At 40.4% G+C, this 23,749-nt stretch overlaps 1 protein-coding gene across 8 annotated transcripts in view; it reads left to right on the top strand.

The window, feature by feature from the left end:
• CPLANE1 (ciliogenesis and planar polarity effector complex subunit 1) overlaps nucleotides 1–23,540 on the top strand; it is a 143,631-nt gene extending 120,091 nt beyond the window's left edge. For all 8 annotated transcript variants that reach the window (XM_055367734.2, XM_063700826.1, XM_055367732.2 and 5 more), the window contains 7 exons: nucleotides 4,409–4,574; nucleotides 7,313–7,371; nucleotides 8,016–8,183; nucleotides 9,465–9,589; nucleotides 14,717–14,806; nucleotides 21,299–21,477; nucleotides 21,992–23,540. In XM_055367734.2, coding sequence (XP_055223709.2) covers nucleotides 4,409–4,574; nucleotides 7,313–7,371; nucleotides 8,016–8,183; nucleotides 9,465–9,589; nucleotides 14,717–14,806; nucleotides 21,299–21,477; nucleotides 21,992–22,168 — 964 coding nt within the window. In that variant the 3' untranslated portion in view covers nucleotides 22,169–23,540. The remainder of the gene's footprint in view (nucleotides 1–4,408; nucleotides 4,575–7,312; nucleotides 7,372–8,015; nucleotides 8,184–9,464; nucleotides 9,590–14,716; nucleotides 14,807–21,298; nucleotides 21,478–21,991) is intronic.
• The last annotated feature ends 209 nt before the right edge of the window (nucleotides 23,541–23,749 follow it).

Raw genomic sequence — 23,749 nt, 5'->3', positions numbered from 1 at the left:
CTGCCAACATCTATTATTTTTTGATGTTTTGATTATGTCCATTCTTGCAGAAGATGGTATTGCATTGTGGTTTTTTATTTGCATTTCCCTGATCATTAGCGATGTTGAGCATTTTTTCATATGTTTGTTGGCCATTTGTATATCTCCTTTTGTGAATTGTCTCGTCATGCCTTAACTCTATTGTTTTGATGGAATTTTTTTTCTTGCTTATTTGTTTGAGTTCCTTGTATATTCTGGATATTAGTTCTTTGTCGGATGTATAGATTGTGAAGATTTTCTCTCACTCTGGGTTGTCTGTTTACTCTGCTGATTGTTTCTTTTGCTGTGCAGAAACTTTTTAGCTTAAGTTCCACCTATTTATTATTGTTTTTGTTGCATTTGCTTTTGGGTTCTTCGTCATGAAGCCTTTGCCTAAGCCAGTGTCTAGAAGGGTTTTTCTGATGTTATCTTCTAGAATTTTTATGGTTTCAGGTCTTAGATTTAAGTCCTTGATACATCTTGAGTTGATTTTTGTATAAGGTGAGAGATGAGGATCCAGTTTTATTCTTCTACATGTGGCTTGCCAATTATCCCAGCACCATTTGTTGAGTGGAGTGTCCTTCCCCCTTTATGTTTTTGTTTGCTTTGTCGAAGATCAGTTGGCTGTAAGTATTTGGGTTTATTTCTGGGTTCTCTATTCTGTTCCATTGGTCTACGTGCCTATTTTTATACCAGTACCATGCTGTTTTGGTGACTATGGCCTTATAGTATAGTTTGAAGTCATAATGTGATGCCTCCAGATTTATTCTTTTTGCTTTGTCTTTCTTTGGCTGTACAGGCTCTTTTTTGGTTCCATATGAATTTTAGGATTGTCTTTTCCAGTTCTGTGAAGAATGATGATTTTTTTGTGTGTTTTTTGTTTTTTTTTTTTTTTGACAGAGTTGCCCAGGCTGGAGTACAGTGGCACAATCTCAGCTCACTGCAACCTCTGCCTCCTGGGTTCAAGCAATTTTTCTGCCTCAGCCTCCCTAGTAGCTGGGATTACAGGTCCGTGCCACCGCACCCGGCTAATTTGTTCATTTTTAATAGAGATGGGTTTTTGCCATGTTGGCCAGACTGGTCTTGAGCTCCTGACCTCAGGTGATCCACCCGTCTCAGCCCCTCCCAAAGTGCTGGGATTACAGGTGTGAGCCACCGCGCCTGGCCCTTATGGTGGTATTTTGATAGGAATTGCATTGAATTTGTAGATTGCTTTTGGCAATATGGTCATTTTCACAATATTGATTCTACCCATCCATGAGCATGGGATATGTTTCCATTTGTATTGTTATTTGTGATTTCTTTCAGCAGTGATACATGCATTCAGGTCCTTAAGCTCCAGGTGACACCATCTGCATGCAGCACAGGGCTTTAAGATACAAATTAGAGCCAGTTAGAAGACTTACTTCAGTAGTTTAGAGATGAGGTGATCAGAATGGAGAGTGTAGGGTAATAGGTGTAAGTAAACATTTGGAGGCTATCAGGTGGTAAGAGTGACAGCTTTTTTACTTGGGGGACTGAGTTGATGGTGATTTATTTAGCAGGATAAAGAATGCAGGGGCAACATAGGGAAACCCCATCTCTACCCAAAATACAAAAATTAGCCAGTCTCATAACCCAATCTCAAAAAAAAATTTTTTTGATAAAAATATCTTTTAAATCCTGTATTCTGTTAATTTTGCTTCCTTCCCTGAGAAAGACATAATATATCTTTTGTTTGTTTGTTTGTTTTTTGAGACAGGGTCTCACTCTGTCACCCAGGCTGGGGTGCAGTGGCACAGTCATGGCTTACTGCAGCCTCAACCTCCCCAGGCTTAAGTGATTCTCCCACCTTAGCCTCCAAGTAGCTGGGACCACAGATGTGTGCCACTGCACCCAGCTAATTTTTATAGTTTTGGTAGAGACGAGGTTTCAAAAACACAAATAAATAAATAAATAAATAAATAAATAAATAAATAAATAAATTTAATTAAATAATGGCTGGGCTTGGTGGCTCATGCCTATAATCCCAGCATTTTGGGAGGCCGAGGTGGGCGGATCACCTGAGGTCAGGAGTTCGAGACCAGCCTGACTAACATGGTGAAACCCCGTTTCTACTAAAAATGCAAAAAGCCGGGCGTGGTGGTGCAAGCCTGTAATCTCAGCTACTCGGGAGCCTGAGGCAGGAGAATCGCTTAAACCCAGGAGGCAGAGGTTGCAGTGAGCCAAGATCGTGCCATTACCCTCCAGCCTGAGCGACAAGAGCGAAACTCCATCTCCAAAAAAAAAAAAAAAATTAAATAAAAAAGAGAATGCAGTTTTAGATATAAGGTGGTAGAAGAACATCCAGAACATCGAGTGGTAATATTCATTGGTATATTAGTTTTAAGTCCTCTGCAAAGCAGGTGGGATTTTGATGAGCAAGAGATTTATTTGGAGAAATGCCTGTGAGGGAAAAAGGGAGGATGCCATAAAACTGGGGACAACTATCATACTGCAGTGCTGATGTAGATCTGACCCTGTGCTGGGGGTCCCCAAGATCACCTCCAGGTTCAGAAATCACCTAGGAGGATGCACAGAACTCAGCAAATAGTCATTTTCATGGCTATAATTTATCCTAACAGGAGGCAAAAGATACATGGAGTAAATTCCAGGGAAAATCAGGCACCAGCTTCTAAGAGTCTTTTCCCAGTGGAGTTGCACAGAATGCACTTAATTCCTCCAGTAACAAGTTGTGACAACATGTGTGAAATGTCTACCAGGCAAGCCCATTAGAAATTCAGTGCCTGGGGTTTTACTGGGGAGATACTGCCTGCCATGTATTAAGATTCCAGAGTCTCAAAAGGAAAGCAGGTATTCAGAATAAACTGTATTGTTTGTATTTGTGACTGGCCTTCTGTTTAGGAGAGTGTCTTTTTCAATCACTGGGTGATGCATCTGTCTCAAGTCCCCATCTTTTAAAAAAAAGCTTTTTAAAATTTTCTTTTTTGGAGATGGAGTTTTGCTATTTTGCCCAAGCTGGGCTTGAACTCACGATTGTCCCACTTCAGCCTCCCAAGTAGCTGGGACTACAGGTGCATGCCACTGCACCTTGCCCCAAATCCCCATTTTGCACCACCCATTTTCTCAGACCACTCCTACTGCACGTGTGTTAGTTCAGATCCTCCAAGAAGCAGAAGCTAAGGTTGGATTAGCTGTAGAAGAGATTTACTGGGGAAAATGCTTGTGAGAGGATGGCGGAATGCAGGGAAGAAGTAAGGAGAAGCATCAGACTGTGATGCAGCTCTCAGCCCTCCCTGTAAAGGAGAGGGAAAGAGGGTAGGGGAGACAGAGTCTCAGTGCACTGTGTAGTTTTAAGAATGTTTCAGCCAGGTCAATGGTAAGACCTCAGGCCAAGTCACCCACAGAGTCACCTGTGTCTTGCAGCAATGGGCCTTTCACAGTATCCCTGCCATGCTTAGTCCATTAATTTGGGCCAGACTATGGAAGGTGTGGCATGAACCTAAGCATGGGAGTAGATCCATAAGGGCAGCTGTTGGAAGTCATCTCTGTGTTACAATTTTTTTGTTTTTTTGAGGCAGTCTCCCTCTGTCACCCAGGCTAGAATGCAGTGGTACAGTCACTGCTCACTGCAGCTTCGACCTCCCAGGCTCAAGTGATCCTCCCACCCACCTCAGCGTCCTGAGTAGCTGGGATTACAGGCATGTGCCATTCAACCTGGCTAATTTTTTTTTTTTTTTAATAGAGATGACATCTCATCATCTTGCCCAGGCTGGTCTTGAACTCCTGGGCTAAAGCAGTCTGCCTGCCTTGGCCTCCCAGAGTTCTGGGATTACAGGTGTGAGCCACTGAGCCCAGCCCTGTGTATTAGAAGTTTTGAAAGTGATAGAGATAGTGCAGGGAATAAGTTATATTAATAGATAAAGAAGTGGAAACCTCCTCATTTTACATGATGTGTTTATTATGCATTGCATACCTGTATCAAAATATCTCATGTACTCTATAAATATATACATCTACTATGTACCCACAAAATTAAAAAGTTTAAAAAAAGTCAAAAGGAGAACCTTTAAGATATTAATTTTGAAGCAGTGAGCAGAGAAGAAAGGAGCCAATGCAGGAGGCTATATAGTTTTCTGAGAGTTAGGAAAAGACTCAGGTAAGATAGAGTTTAAAGAAGAAGGGAAAATCGAGTTTAAGGTAAATGTTATAAAGAAGTTGTTAGCTTTCTGAGTCCGTTTTCAGTGGAGTTCAGGTAACAAATTGAAGTGAGTTGACTAGAGAACATAAGTATGTACTACTTTTGAAGATGGGGCAAAATATTTCCGGATAAATAGTGTTTAGTCATGATATATCTTATCTGCTTAACAAATTTAAAAGCAAATGATGTCTTGCTTGTTAAATTTCTCAGAATTCAGCATTATTCTGGCAGACATTCACAAAGAACTGACAAGGAAAGAAGAGAGATTCAAGCCTGGATGAAAAGAAAACGAAAAGAAAGAATGGCAAAGTACTTAAATGAGCTGGCAGAAAAGAGAGGGCAAGAACATGATCCTTTCTGTCCCAGAAGCAATCCAGTAAGTCTGCCATGTCAAGGGTAATGGAATTGCAGAATATGTGTAATTACTTTCCTGGCAAAATTTTAAGAAAAAGATTAACATAATTTGGATACATTTGTAATTTGGCATATAGAAAAGTAAATGTTTTACTTAAGTCAGGAAAAGTTAATAAATTATCTTAAAATGTTGCAGCATATTGTGCTAACCAAGTTATACTGAATTATCTTAAATATTTTCTTGTCCCCCAGGCTAATGATGGCTATAGCATTTTAACAAGAGGAGGAGGTTGAGTGATTGGGTGACCAATTGGAGTTGTTCCTTTAATTTTCAATGAGAGTCATTGGCAGTTGTGACAACCAACTATGTGTATTAAAGCCATTTTAAAAACTCACTCTTCTATGCCTGCTCCCTTACTTAGTTTTTAAAATTTATTTGCTTAGAAAACTTTGGGAGACCAAAGTGAGAGGATCACTTGTGACCAAGAGTTGAGAGCATCCTGGGCAATATCATGAGACCTCATCTCTACAAAAGAAAAAAAAAGATTAGCCAGGTGTGGTAGCACACACCTGTAGTCCCAGCTACTCTAGAGGCTGAGGCAGGAGGATCATTTGAGCCCAGAAGTTTGAGACTGTATTGAGCTATGATCACACCACTGCACTCCAGCCTGGGAGACAAAGGGCGACCCTGTGTCTACAAATAAAGCAAAAGCTAACAAATAAAAAACCCTTCAATTTTCTGTTCATAAGTTACCTACAAAGAATACAAAAAAATTATTGTCCAGTCATGTATCAACAGAACAATGTCACTTCTGTGTGTGTGGTTTTTGTTTTTTTAACTGTTTTTAAAACTCAGCATTTGTTTACTGAGCCCTAAATACAGACATCACCAGGCTAGGTCAGGTATATTTTTCTTCAGATGGTAAAACAAAGCACTATTACTTTGATAGTCACATTACTATGAAAATTACATTTAGATTACAGTTTATCTTTTACTTTGTAATCTGAAATAAAATAGAATATCCCTTCATTTTTTTCAGCATCATTAGGATAACAAATTCTTTAGGTGAATTTTTCAGATAAACTATTCCATTAAAACGCCAAATGGTGCAAAAGTAGGTGAACTGTTGTTTAAAGTGTGCAATTTACTTACCTGTCTCTGAAAAGAGCATATTGGTGTTAACGTAACGTTTTCTTGATAGCCCAGGAGACATGGTAGTGACCTTCAGGGCTACTGAGGTACCTGACCAGAATCTTAAAGTGTGTGCATATGTGTTTGAGAGAGACAGAGTGTGTGTGTGTGTGTGTGTGTGTGTGTGTGTGTGTGTTCCCCTAGCCTAATGTAGAATGGGTTCTGACATTACCTTCTCGCTGTCAGTGAAGTAAATACCCAAGATTGTTAGAATTGTGTCCAAATTTAGAATAAATTGGCTAGGAATAGTGGCTCATGTCTGTAATGCCAGCACTTTGGGAGCCCATGATAGGAGGATCACCTGAGGCCAGGAGTTCAAGACCAGCCTAGGCAACATAGTGAGACCTTGTCTCTACAAAAAAAAATAAGAAAATGAAAATTTAGCCAGATGTGGTGGCACATGCCTGTAGTCCTAACTACTCAAGGTAAGAAGATCACTTGTGCCCAGTTGAGAAGATCATGCCCCTGCACTCCTGCCTGGGCAACAGAGTGCACTCTTGTCTCAAAATAAGTAAACTCTAAGGGTTGAAGAACTGCTTGGTTCATAGATTTTGTGGTCTCATTCGGGATTGCAAACACTTTTTTTTGTTTTGTTTTTTAACTTCTATTTGGGTAAAGGGATGGGATTAGTGAGGTGTTAATGTAATTAAAATTTTCATTTGAATTTCTATTAGAAATCAACAAGACCTTTAATTTGCTAGTGACTACTTCTCCACAGAACCTTGAAAAAGTGAATTTACTTCTGAGTGTCCATTTTTATATACATAATTGTGTGTGAAAAGAACCTCACATGTAACTCACACCAACAGTTCTTAATGTTCTGGAATAATACGTATGTGTCTGACATTTGTTGTTTGCCTTCTGGTGTATAACTTGAAGAGTTTATGAGTCACAGTCAATTCACTGTAGTAGGTTTCTGATAAACATTTTAAAACATAAAAATGATAATTTTAAATGTCTAATTTCTGCTTTATTAACAAGCTCTTGGTGAGGTTAATTATAGGATTGAGTACAAAGCATAGGTGCTTCCACCTAAAATGTTCCTACTTTCCATTTTTAGTGCAGCCAAATAAGGTTCTCTCCTAATTAATTCAATAAAATATATTAATTGAACTAGTAAAATAGATTTTGCATTCCATTTATTAAATCGGTTTATTATTTTTATTTATTTATTTATTTTTTTGAAACGGAGCCTTGCTCTGTTGCCCAGGCTGGAGTGCAGTGGCGCGATCTCAGCTCACTGCAGCCTCCGCCTCCCAGGTAGCTGAGAGTACAGGCATGTGCCACACGCCCAGCTAATTTGTGTATTTTTAGTAGAGACCAGGTTTCACCATGTTGGCCAGGCTGGTCATGAACTCCTGACCTCAGGTGATCCGCCCGCCGCAGCCTCCCTAAATTGGTTTTTACTTTAATTACATGATGTTTTAACATTTTTATGTTTTATGCTAGAGTAGGAAGCTTCATCAAACACGACAGTGTTTTGTACTGTTTCCTAAATAACAATTATGTGTAATGGTTTAATTATTTGGATTGAAAAATAATGAACCAACTGGTTATTTCTTATGCAGCTTTACATGACTTCAAGGGAAATAAGGCTGAGACAAAAGATGAAGCATGAAAAAGACAGGTGAGTTTGGTAGCTGTAACCCTGTGTATTCTCTCTAACTTCCTTAGCTGAGGCATAGATTAATGCCTTAGGAATTCTGTTTTCACAATAGTCTCTTTTTTGTCAATAAACAGAATTATGGGAGATATCACTGCAAGGAAAATGATGAGACTCACTAGCCTTTTTTCAAATTTGCTTTCAAATAGTGTGTGTTTCATTCAGTTTTTATGACTTTTATTTCTGCTGTTCTCCCTTTCCCAACCCAGATATTTACATGCATTTGGGAAATACTCCAGAGACCATAACTACAAGTACCTTTAATAATACTGCCTAATCATTTTCAGAAATCTGATGAACAGAAGGATGTTAGAAGTGCTGAAGAAAGAAAATGCTAAGTGAAATTAGCTGGGCATGGTGGCCAGACACCTGTAATCCCAGCTACTTGGGAGCCTGAGGCAGGAGAATTGCTTGAACTCGGGAGGCGGAGGTTGCAGTGAGCCGAGATCGCGCCATTGCAATCCAGCCTGGGTGACAAGAGTGAAACTCCGTCTCAAAAAAAAAAAAAAAACCAGAACATGCTAGGTGATCTTCAAACACTGTATTCCCTCTGGATAGATGAACTGAAAGTGACTCTTAATAAATGATGCTTAATTCTTTGTCTACAGATTGCTGCTCTCTGAACACTATAGTCGTCGAATCTCACAAGCGTACGGTCTGATGAATGAACTGTTATCTGAGTCAGTACAGCTACCAACTCTACCACAGAAACCATTGCCTAACAAACCCAGCCCTACTCAGTATTCCAGATGTCAACACTGCCCTTCTCCAAGAGGGTAAGACAAGGTTTCACATGCCATTTGGCAAGATAACGTCAGGCCTGATAAGAAGAAATGTAGCACTTTCGTGACTTAAGTTCAGTGCATTTGCATTTACCCTGCTTAGAGTTATGATGATAAAGTAAAGGGAAAAAAGTAGCCTCATAATCATGAGGTCTTTATACATTGATAGAATCACCAAGGAAAAAGGCAAAAATTGTGTTATATTTCTCACTAAGCTTACAGAGTGTTTAGGTATTCCAGAAGTATGAAATTTGGTATCTGTGTAGTCCTGTTTTATTTAGTTGTTGTTAATATTTGCCTCCGTAATTCACCTTCTAACTGCTCATCCTATTTTCCCATGTGTCATCTTCTCTCTTTCAGAAACAGCCAGTCCCCAGCTGCTTACCACTTCCCTTTCTGCTACCCACCCCAGACCTGCCCAGTTATGCTCATTCAGCTGTAGCTACTATTATGTATTTTACTTTAATCACCTGCAGAGGGGTTATATATGAGTTAATTAGGCAGGAATTAACTAAACATAGAATGCTGAAGAAAACTACCCAAGTATAAAATTTCTTATATATGGTAAACAAACATGCAAAGTTCTATTAATATCTGTTGGTGATCATAGGGTGAACATGAATTGGAGTACAGTGTTGTCAAGCATCAACACATTTGACAAAATAAATTATTAGAATTGTAAACATAATCACATAATTTAAGAGCCTAGAGGAGATACTACCAACACAAACACAGATGTAATCAGATCATCTGTGTGTGTAGTGTAGAGTTTACTTCAAATACCAAAGATTCCCGTTGAGACTTTTCTAGAATAAAGCAGGGATTAAATACATATATAACTGCCCAATATATGGAGAATTTGAAATGGGGAGTGAGATAACCACAAACAAGTTTTGTGGAAAAAATGAGGTTTGAGGTATGAGATACAAAGAATAATTTGTTGAGAGTTATATGTTAAGTGCATCACTGAGGTACAGACTAGGCAGTATCAAGTGAATATAATCTGAGCTATATTTTGGTCTGTTTTTTCTTTAAAGTAACAGGGTCTTGCTCTGTCACCCAGGCTGGAGTGTAGTGGCATTCACAGGTGCAATCATGACACACCACAGCCTCGACTCTCTGGGTTCCAGTGATCCTCCTGTCCCACCCTCGCCAGTAGCTGGGGCTATAGGCTTGCACTACTGTACCCAGCTTAATTTGGGCTTTTTGAAATGTTAAAGTTTATCGCTGATATGAGATTCTAGGAATATAATAATTATGTGATTTCTGCTATAGAGAGAATCAACATGGTCACAGTTTTCTAATAAATCGACCTGGAAAAATCAAATACATGTCCAAACCGAGTTATATCCATAAGAGGAAGTCTTTTGGGCAACCTCAAGGCTCACCTTGGCCACATGGTAAGACTTAAAGCTTTTTTATAAATTGTCTGATTTGGACCTATTCCTTCTTGTCTCCAAAGTTGTGTTTTCATTAGTAAAAGGTATAAGTCTTAGTAAAAAGGAGTTCTGATTTGAACAGAAGGCAAGGCATTGATAAAGACTTCGCTGTAATTTTTTTTTTTTCTGCTTTGAAGTAAGGCCCTAGGAATTTTCCTAAATGAATGGCTTTTTTTTTCTTTTTCTTTTTGAGGCAGAGTCTCGCTCTGTCGCCCAGGCTGGAGTGCAGTGGTGAGATCTTGGCTCACTGCAAGCTCTGCCTCCCAGGTTCACGCCATTCTCCTGCCTCAGCCTCCCAAGTACCTGGGACTACAGGCGCCCACCACCACGCCCGGCTAATTTTTTGTATTTTTTTTAGTAGAGACAGGGTTTCATTGTGTTAGCCAGGATGGTCTTGATCTCCTGACCTGGTGATCCGCCCGCCCCGGCCTCCCAAAGTGCTGGGATTACAGGCGTGAGCCACCACGCCCGGCCTTGAATGGCTTTCTTTTATTTTTTATTTTTTTGAGACGGAGTTCCACTCTTGTTGCCCAGGCTGGAGTGCCAATGGTGTGACCTTCGCTCACCGCAACCTCTGCCTCCCAGGTTCAAGTGATTCTCCTGCCTCAGCCTCCCAAATAGCTGGGATTATAGGTATACATCACCATGCCTGGCTAATTTTGTATTTTTAGAAGAGATGGGGTTTCTCCATGTTGGTCAGGCTGGTCTCGAACTCCCGACCTCAGGTGATCTGCCCACCTTGGCCTCCCAAAGTGCTGGGATTACAGGTATGAGCCACCACACCCAGCCGAATGGCTTTTTTTTTTTAATAGCATTGAACAATCAGGGTATTAGTAGGGTATAACTTTTTTGGGAGTCTGTTTCTTTTGTATATCTGGCTAAAGGTATAGGCATTTGAACAAATCAAGTTCTGATAGATTGCAGGATGAATACATCACAGAATAGGAATGCTAAGAAGCTCAGATTGAAATAATGTCATGTTTTTATCCTTTGAAAATTATTTTCCACATTTCAAGATATGCCCATTATTTACACCTTTCTTTAATTGTGCGATATCTGAGTTTTGATTACTAAAGTAAAACATAGTTATTTGTAATATATTTATATATTAACAACGTATTATAATAGCTGACATGTATTATAAATGTATACATTTAAAAATGTAAAATAGGCCCTGCGCGGTGGCTCACGCCTGTAATCCCAGCACTTTGGGAGGCCGAGGTGGGCAGATCACGAGGTCAAGAGATTGAGACCATCTTGGCCAACATGGTGAAACCCCGTCTCTACTGAAAATACTAAAATTAGCTGGGCGTGGTGGTGTGCGCCTGTAGTCCCAGCTACTCTGGAGGCTGAGGCAGGAGAATTGCTTGAACCCAGGAGGCGGAGGTTGCAGTGAGCTGAGATCGCGCCACTGCACTCCAGCTTGGCGACAGAGTGAGACTCTGTCTCAAAAAAAAAAAAAGTAAAATAACAACTAATTATGTGGCAGGTTCTGTTTATTTTCTTTAATTACAACCCTGTGAGATAGGTGCTATTATGTTCCCACTTTAAAGACAAGGAAACCAAGTCAGAGAAAGCTTAAATAATTGCCCAAGATCATACAACTAGGAAGTGGTAGAGCCAAGATTTAATCCGAGTGTGGGTCTAGAGCCTACACACATAGAACCAACACTTCAGTATGCTGCCTCAATTTAGAAAATGGAAATTTCCATAAATCCCAATTCTTTAGATGGAACCCTTCGTTGTTTGGTTAGCTCTTGGCTTTTTTTTTTTTTTTTTTTGAGACACAGTGTGTTGCCCAGTCTGGAGTGCTGTGCCGTGATCTTGGCTCACTGCAACCTTTGTCTCCTAGGCTCAAGAGCCATCTCCCACCTCAGCCTCCCGAGTAGCTGTGATTATAGGCGTGTGCCACCATGGCCGGCTAATTTTTGTTTATTTGTTCATTTTTTGTAGAGATGGGGGGTCTTGCTGTGTTGCCCAGGCTGGTCTTGAACTCCTGAGCTCAAGCATCTACCCACCTCAGCCTCCCAAAGTGCCGGGATTACAGGTGTGAGCTATCATGCCTGACCAGCTCTTGGCTTTTTTGATTGACAAATTACAGTAAGAAAATACTGCTCTTTTAAAACTGAAATTTCAAAATAGTGAACCATGCTTTTATAAAAAAAATCTTATTTTGTACCTGATATATTTGCCAGAATTAAATACATATCTAAAATTGTCAAGGTTTTAAAAACCTGAGCCATGGTTTCTTAACATCTGATGAAAAAGTCTTGAATTATATGGAAATATGTCTTCCTGTTATATGTGTTCAATTTCAAGTCTTTATTTTTACCTTGTGCTTTGACGGTTGCTATGGCCTTAGCCCGTCTTTCCGTTAATCTCACCTGCCCTTGCTGGATTATGCTTGAGGAGGTGCTCCTGCTACTCCTGGGCTCAGAAGCCCTCAGCAACACTCATACCCACACACAAACGTCTAGACCCTCTGCTTGGCCTTCAAGGCATCATCTGTGTGTTTTCCTGCTTCCTTGACTTCCTTTCCCCATAGAACCTGTGCTGCTCAGCAGCTTGTTTTCCAACCACATGCCATGATTTGTGCTCCTTTATACCTTGAATGTCTCACTTCTGTGTGTCTGAAGACATTCCTAATTGCAATTCTTTAGTTAGTCCACGCTGATATAATCAATTTAATATTCTACATTCTCATTTCTAAATTGAGGCTAATATTTAATCTGCATGGTTGCTATGAAAATTAGAGATAATGGTGGCTAAAGCAGTTATTTTTCTGTTCTTTGAACCCTTAACCACGTGTTTATGTCCCTCTTGAAGCACTACAACAGGCGTCCTGTTATTGTTACCTGTAAACTTCATGCCCCATACTAGATTAAATGCTTTGCAGCAGTATTCCCTTGCTCTTCTTCCTATTACCCCTCATGTTGAACAGATGAAATACTCGAACATTGAACAAATGGATAAATGGAAAAAATGGTTATTGAGCTTTTTGCCTAAGCATAGCTATTTATAAACAAATTATTGTTCAAGGATATTAATAGGCAGGTATTATAGTATTTATACCATGTCAGAGAATAATACCATATGCCTGGCTATTGTCCTGTCTTTTAAGGCAAAGATAAAAGAGGCAGCTTGAGTGGTTGTGGATATTCTGACTTCTCTGCCTCAGTAGAACAGGCTGTGGCTCCCCTTGTTCTTGTGGCCTCTGTCACACCCAGACCCAACCATTTCACCTGGCTACATTCAGAAGTTTCAGGTCCCCCAGTGTTTGGGAGAATGGAGGAAAACCCAGGCAAGACTGATTCCAGACCTTTTCCTAGTCAGTGATACAGATAACCTGAACTCACATAGGTCAAGTTCAGTCATTGCACATGTGGGGAGGTGAGGCTCTATCAAGATTTGCAAATTCACTGTAGTTCAGTTGTAAATGAAGAGTTTTTCTGAATATACTTGGGAGTTTGACTGTATGTTGCTTTCTATCTTGTAAAGCAGTATGTAGTTTTTGGCTAATTTCTTCAGCCCTGCTTCCATACTGTTAGGAACTTTTTTTTTTTTTTGGACACAGGAACTCATTCTGTCGCCCAGACGGGAGTGCAGTGGCGTGATCATGGCTCACTGCAACCTTGACCTCCCTGGCTCAGATGATCTTCCCACTTCAGCCTTTTTTTTTGAGGCAGAGTCTTGCTCTGTCACCCAGACTGGAGTGCAGTGGCGTGATCTCACCTCACTTCAACCTCTGCCCTTTAGGTTCAAGCAATTCTCCTGCCTCAGCCTTCGGAGTAACGGGGACTACAGGCTTGCACCACCATGCCCAACTAATTTTTGTATTTTTTAGTAGAGACAGGGTTTGACCATGTTGGCCAGGCTGGTCACAAACTCTTGGCCTCAAGTGATCCGCCAGCTTTGGCCTCCCAGAGTGATGGGATTACAGGCGTGAGCCACCGTGCCTGGTAGTGTGAGACATCTTAGCCTCTTGAATAGCTGGGACTACAGATGTGCACCACCACATCCGGGTAATTTTTAAATTTTTTCGTAGAGACAGAGTCTTGCCATGTTGCTTAGGCTGTTCCCAAACTCCTGGGCTCAAGCAATCTTCCCATGTTGGCCTCCCAAAGTGCAAGAATTACAGGCATAAGCCACCATGCCTGGCCAGGAGTAGTTTGTGTTATTGTTGCTTGTTTTATGTTTAGTTCTGTCAACTACAATACAAAGATTATATGATTAGTAACTGAGAGGCATCTTAGGCATAAAAAAGTAAAAGTCGGCCGGGCATGGTGGCTCACGCCTGTAATCCCAGCACTTTGGGAGGCTGAGGTGGGCGGATCATGAGGTCAGATGATCAAGACCATCCTGGCCAACATGGTGAAACCCCGTCTCTACTAAAAGTAAAAAAAAGTAGCCGGGCATGGTGGTGTGTGCCTGTAGTCCCAGCTGCTCGGGAAGCTGAGGCAGGGGAATCATTTGACCCTGGGAGGTGGAGGTTGCAGTGAGTGGAGATCGCGCCACTGTACTCCAGCCTGGTGACAGAGTGAGACTCCATCTCAAAAAAAAAAAAAGAAAAGTCTAAGTTTTAAAATCCTCTAAACTTAGGTTTATATCCCAGCTCTGCTGCTGATTTTTGCCCTCAGATAAGTTATTTGAAACCTACCTCATAGAGTTGTTGAGGATTATATTAATAAGAGATACTGCATACCATGGAAGTAAATGGTTGTTATTAATCTTTGAGTTTAAGAAACTAATCATTCTGTTGATAAAATTTAACTTGGCATTTTGTCTAGGTGTTTACTGCTAAGAGGCTTATTATGTCCCTAGCTTTTCCAGTTGCCAGAGATGTCAAAACACATTTGCCATTTGAAAAAAGAGTATGGCTGTGCTTGAAGGATACCAGGTGTCAAACTGCACTTAAGTTTTGCCGCCTTGGTTCAAACCAGCCACCATTTACTGGGCCCCTACTGTGAATAGGGCTTGGTCAGCACATTCAAAGCTGATCACCAAGGTGTCTGTCCTCAAATAACTCACAATATATATAAAAATCATGGATGTCTATGGAAGGTTAATAATGTTTGTCTCTCTGTACAGGAACTGCCACTTTCACCATACAGAAAAAAGCTGGTGGAGCCAAAGCAGCAGTAAGAAAGGCTATGCAGTCTCCAGTTACCTTCCAAAAAGGTAAGGGATAAAGAAGATAAAGTTTTTAGACTTAATACTGAATTTTCTTTTTTTTTTTTTTTTGAGACAGAGTCTCACTCTGTTGCCCAGGCTGGAGTGCACTGGTGCAATGTCAGCTCACTGTAACCTCCACTCCCGGGTTCAAGTGATTCTCCTGCCTCAGCCTTCCCAGTAGCTGGGATTACAGGTGCCCACCACTGCGCCCGGTTAATTTTTGTATTTTTCGTAGAGATGGGGTTTTGCCATGTTGGCCAGGCTGGTCTGGAACTCCTGACCTCAGGTGATCCGCCCATCTTAGCCTCCCAAAGTCCTGTGATTATAGGCATGAGCCACTGTGCCTGGCCCTTAATACTAAATTTTAAAAAATTATAAATCACTCCATTTCAAATATAGACTTCAGAATGAAGGGTGTGGCTCTGTGCTACAGTGGTTCAGAGAAGAAGTTTTGGAGTAGCTTTATGGAATCAAGTTAACCACTTACTCTGTAACCTTACGCAAATTTCTAACCCATTTATGTATTCTTAATTTTCTCACCTGGAAAATACAGGTTATAATAGTGAGGATATATGTAACAACCTTGGTAGGTAAACAGGGTAACTATTATCCATGTCTTACTATGAGAACAGACTTAGAGAAGTTAAATGACCTGTTCAGATCTCCTTAAAACAATAACAATAGTAGCTAACAGGTATAGAGCACTTACTCTATGCCAGGCATTGTGTTCACACCTCATGTGCATTATCTCACTTGATCCTCATATTAAATCCAACAAAATCTGTGCAGTTATCCCCATTGAGAGAAAAGAACTAAATTTGGTAGGGATAATGATTTTTTAAAAACCCACTAATTTGGCTGGGTGCGGTGGCTCACGCCTATAATCCTAGCACTTTGGGAGGCTGTGGTGGTTGGATCACGAGGTCAAGAAATTGAGACCATCCTGGCCAACAGGGTGAAACCCCATCTCTACTAAAAATACAAAAATTAGCTGGGTGTGGTGGCACGTGCCTGTAGTCCCAGCTACTCGGGAGGCTGAGGCAGGAGAATTACTTGAACCCAGCAGGCGGAGGTTGCAGTGAGCCGAAATTGCACCACTGCACTCCAGCCTGGCGACAGAGTGAGACTCTGTCTCAAAACAAAACAAAACAAAAAAACCCCACTAGTTTATATGTACTGTGAAAAATGATGAGAAATATGAAGTAATTAGCCTAGCCTTGGTATTATGCCTCTTTCTCTACTGCTAACTCATTACTTTGCAGATCCATCATTCAGTTTACCCCATCTCTTTTTACCTATGTCTAATCCATTGTTTAACTCATGTATCAACTTTTTAATATCTGTGGCGGTATTTTCTAGAAGAGCTATTGGGTACTTTTTCTACTCTTTCCCCCATGTATGTGTTAAAACCCAAGCCTCTGGTCATTTGGATCACTTTGAATCCTCGAAGCATCATTTCCTGTGCTTGTGTATTAGTCTGTTCTCATGCTGCTAATACATACCTGAAACTGGGTAATTTAAAAGGAAAGAAGTTTAATGGACTCACAGTTTAACATGGCTGTGGAGGCCTCACAATCATGGTAAAAGGCAAAGGAGAAGCAAAGGCAAGTCTTACATGGTGACAGGCAAAAGAGCGTATTCAGGGGAACTCCCCTTTATAAAACTATCAGATCTCATGAGAACTCACTCTCACAAGAACAGCAGCATGAAGGTAACTGCCCCCATGATTCAATTACCTCCCACCTGGTCCCTCCCACAGCACGTGGGAATTATGGGAGCTACAATTCAAGATGAGATTTGGCTGGGAACGCAGCCAAACCATACCAGCTTCTAAATCCCATGCTAGCTTTTCTCTCTTTCAAAGTCTTTCCTTTTTACCCATTATGAATTGTTTTCTAGTCTAGAGTACTCAATAGCTTTTTATTCTTTTCAAAGCAAATATCTAGCAATGTCTAGTTCAACAGATAAAATGCTCCCCAAATACAATGTTACCTCTAAAAACAGTTGAAATTACATGTACCATTATATTGTTTTGTTTTTGAAAGTCCCGGAGATCGAGGGTTTTGTGTTCTTGAAGTCGTTATAATCTAACATGAGGCCTTGCCCATAGAAAGCTGTAGGTATTTGTTTCGTTGTTCAATGGTAACCCTGCCTCTGAAAGTTAGAAATGTGTATGACTCCAAGTTTCTAGCTTAAGTGCTTAGCTAGACTGTGACTCACAAATTGACACGAGTAGAGCAAGAAAAGAAAGAGGATTTTCTTTGGGAATGATGGAGGTAATAGGTTTAGTTTTATCATCCAGTTTCAGATTTCTCAGGCTAGACTCTGTAGACACTGTTTGGTGTTATGTTATAAAGAAACTGAGTGTCAGTGCCCACCGTCCTAGAGAAAGAGTACTTCCTTTCTGAGGGAAGCCAGTGTACTTGGCAGCCTGGTTTCTGCTATGGGGTGTCTTCTTGTTCTATAACTTACCTTTCATTTCAGAAAGCTTTCACTGTCCAATGGGGCAGGTACACTTTACCTTGAAAAGACTTATGCATGCTCAGTTTCACAGAACTTTTCTCATTATATTTTTATCTCAAATTGGATATCCCAGATAAACCCTGGAAAAATGCATTATGATCTGAAAGGAAGGAAATTACAAAGCCATCTCTAGGTAAAGCAAGGTGAGAGAAACCCAGTGATAGCCTCTCAAGGTTTGTAATACCCCATAGGTGAAGATTTATCCTAAAATGCAAGACTCTTAACTGTAATTTTAGCAGAGTAGGTGGTGGTTTGATTTGTCATTCTTTCTAGATCACAATAATTATGTTCATTTGGACAAAACAACAATGTCGATGTCTAGATGCCAAATTAATTGTAGCCAAGATGAGTTTGGGATTAGTTGATGTTTGTAGCCTTTGTTGATCTCTAGTCATATCGTGAATACTTGAAGGAATAACTTCAGCACCCCACCTCCACTTGTTCCCATCTACTTTGAAGTGGAAGCCTACTCTTGCGGTTATGTTGCTTAACCACTCATTGGTTTCTCTTTCAGTCTCACTTTTTCTGTTTTAACGGCTGTTTTTTTTTTAAACACAGTGTTTGTTCACATATGCATTCCTGTCATCTGCTCGTAGATTTTTTTCCTTTATATGGTTTTTCAAAATTTGTTCCTTATTAATATTTACTGAAATAATTATTTTAACATGGAGCTTTCAGTGGCATTTCAAAATACTCTGTGATGTCTTTAAGTAGCAGAAAAAATGTCAAACCTTTTCAACTAGAGCATAGCTCTCACATTGGATATTACAGTGGCAGGTGCTACCAAATGATGTTAGCTTTGTTTCTTTTTCAGACTCTTGGGGCTAGTCAAAAGAAAAATCCCTAAGCTGTCTGTACCACTGTACCCTTCCCTTTGGCACTAATCCAGGAAGAAGCTTTTGGAAAGCTGCCACTTTGCGGATCCAAATTAATAGATCTATTCATATTTTATTTATAGATATGAAGATGATCTTAAAGGTCCCTCTAAGTATTATTCTTCCTTCACCCTAAAGAATAGAAAGTTAGGCCGGGCACGGTGGCTCACACCTGTACAATCCCAGCACTTTGGGAGGCCGAGGCGGGCGGATCATGAGGTCAGGAGATCAAGACCATCCTGGCTAACACCGTGAAACCCCGTCTCCACTAAAAATAAAAAAAAAAAAATTAGCTGGGCATGGTGGCGGGTGCCTGTAGTCCCAGCTACTCAGGAGGCCAAGGCAGGAGAATGGTGTGAACCCGGGAGGTGGAGCTTGCAGTGAGCCGAGATCATGCCACTGCACTCCAGCCTGAGTGACAGAGCGAGACTCTGTCTCAAAACAAAAAAAGAATAGAAAGTTAATACATTGGCCGGGCGTGGTGGCTCACGCCTGTAATCCCAGCACTTTGGGAGGCTGAGGCAGGCAGATCACAAGGTCAGGAGATTGAGACCATCCTGGCTAACACGGTGAAACCCCATCTCTACTAAAAATACAAAAAATTAGCCAGGCGTGGTGGCGGGTGCCCGTAGTCCCAGCTACTCGGGAGGCTGAGGCAGAAGAATGGCGTGAACCCGGGAGGCGGAGGTTGTAGTGAGCCAAGATAGTGCCACTGCACTCCAGCCTGGGCGACAGAGCGAGACTCCATCTCAAAAAAAAAAAAAAAAAAGAAGTTAATACATTAGCCCAGGTTCTGGGGTGGATCATCTACATCATCTTGGGCCAATTACATAACCTCTCTAAGCCTCACTTTCCTCATTTGCAAAATGGGGATAATAATGGTTTCTCCATAGGACTGTCAGGAAGAGTATTCACTCAGCAACTGCCCATTGAGTTCCTACTACATACCAGGCACTGTTACGCATGAACAACACAGAAAGCAGCACATAAATAAGGGAGAATGAGGCTGGCTAGGTGGACTCTAGCAAGGGTGGTTAAAGGTCTCTTTGAGAAGGTGAAACTCTTACTCCAGCTCTTAGTATGAAGCAAATTAAAAATTAAATGAATAAAAATTTAGAAAAAGAGAAGGTGATGTTGGAGTGAAGATCTTGAATGATGAAAAGGAGATTGTTAGGTAAAGATAAGGCAGAACAGTTTCAGGCAGAAGTTCAAAGTTCTGGTGAGATTGTTATATAAAGATAAGGCAGAACAGAAAGTTCAGAGTCCTGGTACAGAAACAAAGTTGGTATGACAGAAAAGATCAGTGTGGAAAGGTGACGAGAGATATGGTGGGAGAGATGGGCTAGATACTGTAGGCTAAGGCAAGGAGTTTGGATTTTACTTGAGATCCAGTGAGACTCCATTTTAGGGAATTAAGCAGAGAGATAATATAATTTATGTTTTAGAACATGTGGAAAAAAAGAACAGAAGACGGCATACAAGGATGGATTGCTTGGGCTAGGGTTTTAACAATGGAGATGGGAGGAAACTATTTGATTTGGGATGTATTTTGAAGATAGACAAAATTAGGACTTGCTGATGGATTGGATGTGGCATGTATAAGAAAGAAGGATGAGGCTGGGCACAGTGGCTCACTCCTGTAATCCCAGCACTTTGTGAGGCTGAGGCAGGCCGATCGCTTGAGGCCAGGAGTTCCAAACCAGCCTGGCCAATATGGTGAAACCCCATCTCTACTAAAAATACCAAAATTAGCTGGGCATGGTGGTGCATGCCTGTAATCCCAGCTACTTGGGAGGCTGAGGCAGGAGAATCGCTTGAATCCGGGAGGCAGAGGTTGCAGCGAACCGAAATTGCACCACTGCATTCCAGCCTGGGGACAGAGTGAGATTCCGTCTCAAAAAAAAAAAAAGATGTACTGGATTTTAACCTGAGCATTTCCTGGGATAGGGCAGTTTAGGGGTAAAAATTAACAGTGTGGTTTTGGACATGTTAAAGTTCAGATGTTTATTGCACATCCAAGCAAAGATTTTAAGAAGGGGCAATTAGCTTTATGAGACTGGAGGTACAGGTTTTAGAGAGTTGTCAGCATGTAGGTGATATTTAAAGCCATGGAACTAAATGAAGTTAGCTAGGGAGAGCAGAGGTGTGTTAGAAAATCTAAAGACCAGGCATGAATGTCTGGTAAGTTCAAGGGACTGAATGTAAAAGTGCTTATTAGCCTATACTAAATGCCAGAGTGTGTGCTGTGATTATTTTGGGGGCTTTATTTCTTGGAGATATCTTCAGCTTCAAGTACATAAGGTTGGTAGAGTTACAAAAGACAAAGAGGGCCCAAACTTCAGCATTGTCATACCTCTTCTCCCCTCTTCAGGGAGCCACATGACTGCTTGTTTGGGATCTATATTTACTTCCCATCTTGTCCCATGTCTTGGGTGTTTCTTCATGAAATCACCTCGAAGGGTAGAACATACTGTGATATTGGCTTTGGAACATTGTGTTAGGTGAGGTAGGCTCCTCTAGGGCTTTGTGCAGAGAAACCTTATTGGTTTGTGGGTTTACTAAGCTGCCTCTGGGCATTAGCTGGAATGAAAATTTCTTTTCAACAAATACTGATATATGCAGTAAGAAGAAAGAGGGTCATAATGTATTGTCACCACACTCACTGTGATGTCTTTGCCTAAAGGCAGATTGTAAGCATTAAGCCTGGGTGAAGATGCCCAAAACATTGCTTCTAAGAAGTTTTCACAAGACTTTCTGTAAAAGACAGGGAAGGCCCAGGTCTCAGAGTTCACCCAACTTTGGTGTCAAGACCTCTCCATCGTTCCTGTTATATCTGTGGCCTCTCCTCCCTAGATTTTCTTGTCTTAAAGATTAATTACTAATAGTTTTCAAATCCAAAGAAGGCTGAAATTCAGTTTCCATCTCGTACAGTGACAGGACAGGAATTGTTTGAACCCTAAAGTGAACCATTTCCAGACCTTGTGATTCAAATGTTATTTAAAATGTGACTACCTTGGCTTTGATGATAAAAGTCACAATTAACAAATGAATGAATGAATGAATCAATCCCAATGTGTGCTTTGTTCTTATCCCTTAAAAGGCTCTAATGCTCCATGTCGTAGTCTGCAGCATACAAAAAAACATGGAAGTGCTGGGCTTGCACCTCAAACCAAGCAGATGTGTGTGGAGTATGAAAGAGAGGAGACTGTGGTGAGTCCCTGGACGATACCTTCAGAAATCCATAAGATTCTTCATGAGAGTCACAATTCCCTTCTACAAGTAAGCATTGTTCTAGATTTTGTTTGTCTAGTGATTGCTCTATGTTCTTCAGGTTTTTTGTTTGTTTGTTTGTTTGTTTTTTAGTTTGTTTTTTGTGGGATGTGGAAATACTGAAAAGTTGTTAGGTCAGTTTGAAATCGTGATGCAAAGCATCTTCCCTTTTGGCTTAGTACTCCAGCATTTGTCTTTCAGACTTCTCTGTGACTGTATTTTTTAACTAAAAAATGACCAAAATGTAAGAACATAAAATCCTACTACAAGTATCAACATCCGTTCTGCCCTGTCTTCAGATCCGGTGCCAGCATCTCGTTGCGTGAGATGATGTTCAGCTCTTGTCCATCTGGATGTGCTGGGCAATCACAGCCCTATTTCCTGGCACATTTCCTTCAGCCTTTTGATGGATGAGCAACTCTAGAATTTTTGGAAAGCTTAGTTCACGTTCCAGGTTTTTTTGTTTTTGTTTTTTTGTTTGTTTTTAGGGGCTAGGACCACAATTGTCTTTTCAATTTAATAGGACTTGTCTCCAACTGAAGAGGAAGAGCCAGAGCATCCTTTTGGGGTGGGCGGTGTGGACAGCGTGTCTGAGAGCACTGGCAGCATCCTCAGCAAGCTGGACTGGAATGCCATCGAAGACATGGTGGCCAGCGTGGAGGACCAGGGCCTGTCTGTCCACTGGGCCCTGGACCTGTAAGACCTGGATATCATTCTGTTTCCATGCACAGGCCAGCACCTCAGTAATGTGGTTCTGAAAGATTAACAGGTTTAAGGGACAGAAGCAATGAAAGAAGCAATGTGAATTTTCCATTTGCTTTCATATTATTACCTGGATTAGCCATTACAAGACGAAAAATAAACATTTCTCAATAACTTTGCCTTATGGGGAAAGGGTTGACTATTGATGTATTATATGTTTTTGTATTTGATGCATCATTAGGCATAATTTTAAAAATGATAAGTACCTTTCAAGCCAAGTTTGCATAACCTACTTTCAATAAAAACCCTCTATCTTGCCTCCTCCTTTATTACCCTCTGAGTTTTGAGAAACAACCATATATAGATGAATCTAATAGGAAAAAAAAATCTTTTCATTGAGAAGAAAATCATTCTCACCTGAGAACTCAATTATGAACCCTATTTTAAAACACCTAAGCAGGGTTTAGCCTAGGAGTGAAAAGAAAAACCAACGACCTTTTACCAACCCTGAATTTCTAAATAAGCGAAGTTTCATGGAGGCCAGGAGATCTTCTGTCTTCTGCCCTGTAGCCTGAAGCCTTGGAGGAAGAAACAGGAATGGATGCTTTGGGCAGGAAAGTAAGGGAATATGACTCCGGCCTCTAAAAGGCTTATATTAAATTTGTAAGACATAGTACAGAGACCTGATTAGTTTTTGGTATTGTGCTCCAATAATGTCATAGTTTTAAGCGGTAATTTTTATGAGAATTGACTAAGAACCAGTATCCTTCAACTACTTCATCAATGTTTGGTATAATATCAAAGCACACTATTATCTGAAAAAGCTATTAAATACCCCTCTTTTTCCAAATATCTACCTGTGTGAAGCCAGGTTTTACAATATGTATTGCAGCAAGTTGAATGCAGAAGCAGGTATGGTAATTCAGCTGCCTCCTATCAAGCTAAACATTAAAGAGATTTGTAGAATTATAAAACAATGCCACTCTCCTTACCAAATTGTTTTAGAAAATAGCTTTATAGGCTAACATTATTGTTAATTGTCATTTAATTGTTATTGTCATTTAAAATATTTTAAATTGTTTTCTGTTAGTTTCTTTTTTGTATATTCTATGGGTATTTTATTGATACATGATAGTTGTACATTTTTATGGGGTGCATGTGATATTTTGATATGTGCATACAATGTGTAGCAATCAAATCAGGGTAATTGGGATATTCATCACCTCAAACATTTATCATTTATTTGTGTTGGAAACATTCAAACCTTTTCTTCTAGCTATTTATCCATTGTTGGATACTTATATCAATTCTATATCTTAGCTGTTGTGAATAGAGCTGCAATAAATGTAGGAGTGCAGATATCTCTTTGATATACTGATTTTCTTTCTTTTGTATATATACCCAGCTATGGGATTGCTAGATCATATGGTAGTTCTATTTTTAATTATTTGAGGAACCTCCATACTGTTTTCCATAGCTGCTATACTAATTTGCATTCCCACCAAGGGTGTATGAGCATTCCCCTTTATCTGTATGCCCACAAGCATTTATTTTCCATCTTTTTCTGGAAATGACTATT

This window comes from Gorilla gorilla, chromosome 19 (assembly GCF_029281585.2).
Source record: "Gorilla gorilla gorilla isolate KB3781 chromosome 19, NHGRI_mGorGor1-v2.1_pri, whole genome shotgun sequence".
In the NCBI taxonomy this organism is placed as follows: Eukaryota; Metazoa; Chordata; class Mammalia; order Primates; family Hominidae; genus Gorilla; species Gorilla gorilla.
This window is presented reverse-complemented; position numbering and strand designations above follow the sequence as displayed.